At 34.0% G+C, this 7,190-nt stretch overlaps 1 protein-coding gene across 1 annotated transcript; it reads left to right on the top strand.

Annotated features, from left to right (window-relative positions):
* Nucleotides 1–1,801: 1,801 nt before the first annotated feature.
* Nucleotides 1,802–3,483, top strand: LOC110425303 (exopolygalacturonase-like). The gene is made up of 3 exons (XM_021440182.1): nucleotides 1,802–2,297; nucleotides 2,419–2,928; nucleotides 3,027–3,483. Exons 1-3 carry the CDS (start codon nucleotides 1,845–1,847, stop codon nucleotides 3,261–3,263), a joined length of 1,200 nt encoding a protein of 399 aa, XP_021295857.1. The 5' UTR covers nucleotides 1,802–1,844; the 3' UTR covers nucleotides 3,264–3,483.
* The last annotated feature ends 3,707 nt before the right edge of the window (nucleotides 3,484–7,190 follow it).

The raw sequence follows: 7,190 nt of genomic DNA, 5'->3' as shown, positions 1-7,190 counted from the left end.
GTATGAAGGGTATTTTTAAAAAGAACCTTGATTATTTGCCAATTCTCATGGTCAATATAAGGGTGATTCCTTGTGCGAAGGAATGAAGGCAATTAGTAGTATGGAGAAGAAATAGTTGGCGGTAAGTGAAGAACCTATGGTCAGTTTGGTTAGCTTAAAATGTTTTCAATTTCATGACAAGAAAAGGGAAAGGGCGGAGTTTATCCTATGATCAAAAAGAGATCCAATTTTGGATTAATGCAATAGATGAAAATGGGGTTGTTGATGAGGTTGGATGGTGGACTATGCTCAAAACGGTGAATAATTCAAATATATCATAGGTGACAATCCAAAGAGCATTAGCTAGAATCTATCAAGTAGTGATGAGCTGAAATTTAACGCTGATGGTACAGTAAGGGGAAACTAAGCCCAACCGGCTGCGAAAGAATCTTAAGAGATAATGCTAGTGTAGTGGTGAGAATATTCTTTGGGCCACTAGGTGTTCAAGATTCCAACTATACCGGTAGTAGCTACTAAAATTGCATTGGACTTATTCAATATGTTACCATGGAAAATGTTGAGAACTTTGGTGATAGAATCTGACTCTCTTGTTGCTGTATCATGTGCAAGAAAAGAATCCTTGAGGCCTTGAAAATATTAGAAGATTTTTTCAGAGATTGGCAGGTTGCAGAAAAAGTATTGTGAGAGTGATTATTACTCATATTTTAGGAAAGTAATTTCTTTTACAAATTCTTTGGCAAAGTTAGGAGTAGATTGCTCGGATTTGTTTTATGTTGGGTGGTGGTGACTGGTTATAGGGTGTGCAACAGATTACTAGTGAGTGTACGCTTGTATATTACAACAGATTTGGAATATCCATCTCAGTAAATGAGATATGACGCTTGTAATGCTTATTTTATCAGTAATGAAACCAAATTATAGCAAAAAAAAAAAACCCTTGTGCTTCGGTTGGTATCATGCTCGACCACCATCAACGTAGCACTCAATTTTGAGCTTCATCTTTGACTAACTGATCCCTCGATCCATTAGCTTTGCCTGCAGCATATAATGGATAAAAGAACAAGTTGTCTTGTACCTTTGAGAGTTCGAAACCTATAGCCTTATAAAGAAAAGGGATTCTTGAATCCAGTTCTGGAATCTAATGAGTAATAATACCTCAAGTGGGTACCTTTAAACAAGGCCTGCTTCGGGCAGTCTACAAAAACTTGACTACAGAACTTGATCACTAAATTTAAAAAGCAAATGCTGTATCTTGAGGAAGATAAATAATTGAAATGGGTATATTTATGTTGTGCTTGTGTAAATTCCATAGGTTTCAACAACTGTTCTCCATATGAATCAAGAAAATAGAGCAACTAACTCTAATTAACTTAGGGTTGTCGCAGAACAAGAACGAAAGTTTAGATAGAAACCAGATAATTTATTACCGAGGCGTATTTTCTTAGTTGGCTAATTTTGATCTCATTTTTCTTAAAATAGACTAAATGAAAATGGGTTTGCTCTAAGTTTCTCCCCACAATCTCTACAAAATTAGCAAAGTGGAAAACAATATTGTTAGTATATGAACGTTTTTAGCCGCCTTAATCGAACATTGGACGTTTGCATGCCAATGCCAAGCAACAGAACAGCACATTATGATCATCGACATTATAGGAAAGAAGTCTGAAAAACTGGCAACCTTAACCAAACATTCGATTAAATTAGCCAATTATTGGTTGGGATTTCAAGTGGTATTAGGCTTTTGAATTGCACTATAAATGTGGCTTCAAAACTAAGAAGGAATTAAAACATTCTTTCAAACATAAATTTTAGAGAAAAGAAAGGGAAAAAAGAGCAGAAAAAAGATGGCATTGGAATTGAATGTTCTAGCACTATCTTTGTTATTTCTTTTCGCATCAAATGCTAAGGCACAATCCGACAATGGTGTTTTTGATGTGATGAAATTTGGTGCAAAGGCAGATGGAAAAACAGATATCAGTCAAGCATTGATGGCTGCTTGGAGAAAGGCCTGCGCAGTGGCTAGTCCTAGTAAAGTAGAAATTCCAGAGGGGGAATATATGTTGAGCCAGGTGACTCTGTCAGGCCCTTGTAAAGCTTCCGTGGAGGTTCAAGTTAGAGGAACCTTGAAGGCCCCGGCAGATCCTAGCAAATTCAACAATGGGCCAACTTGGGTTACTTTCCAACGCATCGATCACTTCACATTATCTGGGGCTGGAACCTTTGATGGCCAAGGTGGAAAAGCTGCTTGGACACAAAATGATTGCAAACAAGTTGGAAGGTGCAACAAACTTCCCATTGTAAGCATTTTAAAAATCTTCATCATTTTATTGCTAGCCAAACAATAAATTGTTGCTTCACAATTTTACTCATTGTATATATGCCGCTAATAAAATAAATTGTTGCTTCACAATTTTACAGAATTTAAGATTCAACGCCGTTACCAATGGATTAGTGAGGGACATAACCTCTGTGGATAGCAAGCAGACTCACATTAACCTGTTGAGTTGCAAAAACATTACTTTTGCAAATATCACCGTCAATGCACCTGCTCAAAGTCCTAACACTGACGGAATTCATATCGGACGTTCAAGTGGGATTAACATTACTGATTCAAGAATCTCAACCGGCGATGACTGTGTCTCTCTTGGAGAAGGTAGCCAGAAGATTACTGTAACAAGAGTAACATGCGGACCAGGTCATGGCATCAGCGTCGGAAGTCTTGGAAGGTACAGGGAAGATCCGGTTTTTGGAATCACTGTTGCGAATTGCACTCTTATTAATACATCAAATGGAGTTAGGGTCAAAACTTGGCCAGCTTCCTTGGAAGGCATTGCATCCGATATGCATTTTGAGGACATTGTTATGGTTAATGTCAGCAATCCTGTTCTCATTGATCAAGAATACTGCCCTGGTAATAAGTGTACTAAGGTATGTTTTTACCCATTAGTACATTATCATTTCATGATTTATATATTGATATAGAATAGTTCAAACACGTCTATGGTTGTTAATTTGTATTTTTTCAGGCTCCATCGCGTGTTAAGATCAGCAATGTTAGCTTTAAGAACATCAGGGGGACTTCAGCAACACGAGTTGCTGTTGAACTTACATGTAGCAACGGTATCCCATGTGAAAATGTGGAGATTGGAGACATTAATCTTTCTTACATTGGAACAGAAGGCCCTGCTACTTCTCGGTGTTCTAATGTCAAGCCTATTATTACTGGCAAACAAACTCCACTTGCATGTGGCCTCACTCTTTAATGCACATCCAATTCCATGCCAAAAAAAGGCAACCTCACCATTCTCCCATGGGAGCATTTTTTTTTCAGTTCCCTCTTATAGGCATGACAAGGCTGTCCTATTTAAGTTGTTTGTGACTGATTGATGCTTGATTTGTAATGTTTGATGGATATAATAAATGTTTATCATCATCATGATGTTGATGGTGCTCTTCAGCCAATGATTATCAAGTATTCAAATATCGGCTTTGACTGATTTCTCAATAGCAATAAGAACCTTATTAATAAAGGTTTACCAGCATTGTGTATTTCTGCTGAAATTAATATATTTAGTTTTTCCTTTGAAAAAAAAAATATGTAACTAATTGAGTAATTATTACTTGAGACCTAAGGGCATTCGTTTTGATGACAATGATTATTTGTTAACCAATATGACGGGTTGGGGGGTGGGGAGGATTTGAGAATATGTGTGAAGGAATGATGGCAAATAGTAGTATAAAGAAGAAATAATTGGCGACATGTGGTGTTACCCTATGGTCAATTAGATTAGCTTAAAATGTTATAATGTTCAATGACAAGAAATGGGAAAGGGAGGAGATTTTCTTTATGATCAAAATGAGATCCATATTTTGGATTAATGCGAGAGATGAAAATAGGGTTGATGAGGTCGGATGGTCGATTATATCCAAAAATGGTGAATAATTCAAATATCATACGAGACATTTGAAAGGGTATTGGATGAGTTGAAATTTAATATTGATGGCTCAATAAGAGAAAAATTAAGCCCAGCCGGTTGCGAAGGAGTCTTAAAATATAATGTTGGTTTAATTAGTGGTGAAAATATTCTTTGGGTCCTTAGGTGTTCAAGATTCAAACTATGTGGATGTAATAGACACTAAAACTGCATTATACTTATTCAGTATGTCACCATGGAAAGTTTTGAAAACTTTGGTGATAGAATTTGACTTTCTTGTTGCTGTATCATGTGTAAGAAAAGTCCTTGGGAGTACTGGAAGATTTTTCAAAGATTGACAGGTTGCTTTTTGAAAGATAATTTTAATATTCTTGCTATTGCTTATAAGGTGTGCAACATAAAGTTGGAAAATCAAGAAATGGCTTCTAGGCATATAACAATGTCATTTTCTTTAAGGTTTTATTTGCCTTCACTTACGGTGTGTAAAAAAGATCTCAATTTATAATTCTCGACAATATAATGAAGCCTAGTGATTGATTATGTTTTTCACTAACAAAATCAATCCATTGAGCATCCACCAGTGTATAATAAGATTACTTAACTTCTATGAGATTTCTATACAGCAATGATATAAAAGAAATCTAGAAAATATTGAGAAAGGAAGGAGAGATTGTTTTTTTCTTTATTCTGCGTCTTCTTTTGTCCTAGAAGAACGTCTATTTACAAGCCTAAGTGATTGTTCTCAATAGAGACAATTATGTTTGTGTCAAATAGACACAACGCATGTCTATTTTCGACAATAAGAATTGTCTATTTTCTGACAAACATAATTTTTTATTTTCCAACATAATTATTTGAACAAACTTAATTGGTTGAACAAACATAGCTTTTGAATAATCATAATTATTTAAAGGACCTTCTTCATTTCATTTTTAGCACTAAAAGACTCTACTGAGACAAAGATGGGTTGTCAAAAACGTAAAAGAGGTAGGTTGGGCGGTTGATTAAATCTAGTATGGATTGTACATGGATGGTAGTTGGAGTCAGCGGCTCCCCTAGGTTACCCCATCTTATTGTTGAAAATTTCCAACAATCCCTCACCATTTTCAAAATAATCTAAATTTTCAATAATCTTAAAAATCAATTGCATAAATGAAGGTGTCTCCTAATTGAACCTTCACAACGGTAAACTATGCTTTAAACCAGTTATTCCATTTTATTAACCAAACACATCTCACATAATGATTTCAACACCAATGAATGCATGGTATTCTATGACGCTTTTATGGCCATGCGTCAACATCCTCTTTTCATAAGTGCTGTTAGAGCCAAGCTATTGAGCTCCTAGAAGCAACCACGCTTTTCGTAACTAAAACGTTCTAATAAATTTATGTTATAGGTCTATTAAAAGTATGTAACTCATTCTTTCCTAACCATTATGGATGCCTAGCACTTCTTTTAAAATTGAGAATTTATATTATATTATAGTGTTAGCAGTGACATGTAGATGATATACTTTATCTTATTGAACTCAAAACTTAATGTTATAACAAATGTTGAGTTAATTTTCCACCATGGGTGATTTTTAAGATCTTCTTTGCAAGATCTCTAGCAAGACATTTTGTTAAAAAATCCACCAAGTTTCTACTAGACCTCACAAAAGTTATTGTAATCATTTTATCTAAAATTAATTGTTGAACAGAGATATATCACAATCAAATGTCTATACTTTCCATTCTACACTTAGCTATATACTCTCATTAGAGTTGCTTCACTATTACAACAAACAAAAACTGAAGAAATTGATTAAAACCAGTAAATTTCTTAGCCATTCAACTTCTTTAGTGTTAGCAACCAATGCATTGAATTTGGCTATCATGGTAGAATTCGTTGTAAACGTTTATTTCTTAGACTCTCAGAAAATGGTACCCTTACTAAGGATGAAGATCCATCTACTTATAGAAACATAACCTTTAAAACTTGTAATCTAACTAGCATCTAAACATCCTTCTAGCAGTAATGGATATCCATTATACAAATATCATAATTGATTGTCTTTTTTAAGTACCTAAGTACCTATTTATAACTTGCCAATTCCGGTTACTTGGATTACTTGTGCACTGACTTAATTTTCCAAGAACAAATGTTATATCTTGTTCTGTACACATCATTGCATACAGTAGGCATCCAATTACTTTTGCATATTCTATTTGTGCTATTGACTTATCTTTATTGGCTATTAGCCTTATATTAGAATCATAAGATGTAGAAATTGATGTGCAATTTGACTAATTATTTTTCATTACAATCTTTTGAATGTAATGATATTGAGATAATGTTATGCTATCATTGTCTCTCATTATTTTTATACCAAGAATAACCTCTGCCACACTCTTATCTATCATGTCAAGCTTCTTTGACAAGAGCTTTTTGTGTCTTCCACTTGTTCCAAATCAATACCATATATTACCATGTCATCCACATATAGGCAAAATAATAACATCTTTACCATATGGAACTTACTATAGACATACTTGTCAAATTGATTTATGTTGTAGCCATTAGTTAGCATAATCTCATCAAACTTTTGATGTCATTGTTTAGGCACTTATTTTAATACATACAAGGACTGTATACTCATTCTTTTCTTTCTCATTTGACAACTTTGTACCTTAATGTACAATTAAAATGTCAAATAACACATCAAGGTATATGTTCACATAAACATCATTGTGCGTTTATTGCACAATAGGAATGTCATATCAAAAATATTGAATATATATTTTACACCATTATATCTTCAATGATAAAATAGGAATACACCATATAAAAAGATTATAAATTTACATATTGACACCATTATATCTTCATATATAATAGGAGTGCCACATGCCTACACATTGTGTCTAGAGACTTGAAATTGCAGGAAACGTGAAATTCATTAGAGACCCAAGCCTACAGGGCATACAATTAAATTAATTACAATTTATATATAAAAGACTTTTCCTGTGCTTTGTATCTTTAGGTAATTAATTTGCAAAGCTCATAGAAATCTTAGATTCAGTGATTGTTGATTATATTTTTATATAATTACCAAAAAGGTTTAAATGCCTTAAATGTCTGAATTTGTCAACTGAGACTTTCTCTACTCAATAATATTTAAGATCGAATACTCTTAAGTACTTCTATTTACCTATAAATCTTAACTATAAGTTGTTAGGTACAATCACGAGCGTAATGCATGAACCTTGGATA

Source organism: Theobroma umbraticum, unplaced genomic scaffold (genome assembly GCF_002168275.2).
Source record: "Theobroma umbraticum cultivar Fairchild unplaced genomic scaffold, ASM216827v3 scaffold_81.0, whole genome shotgun sequence".
Lineage (NCBI taxonomy): Eukaryota > Viridiplantae > Streptophyta > Magnoliopsida > Malvales > Malvaceae > Theobroma > Theobroma umbraticum.
Note: the sequence above shows the minus strand (reverse complement) of the source record. Positions and strands in the feature narration are given on the sequence as shown.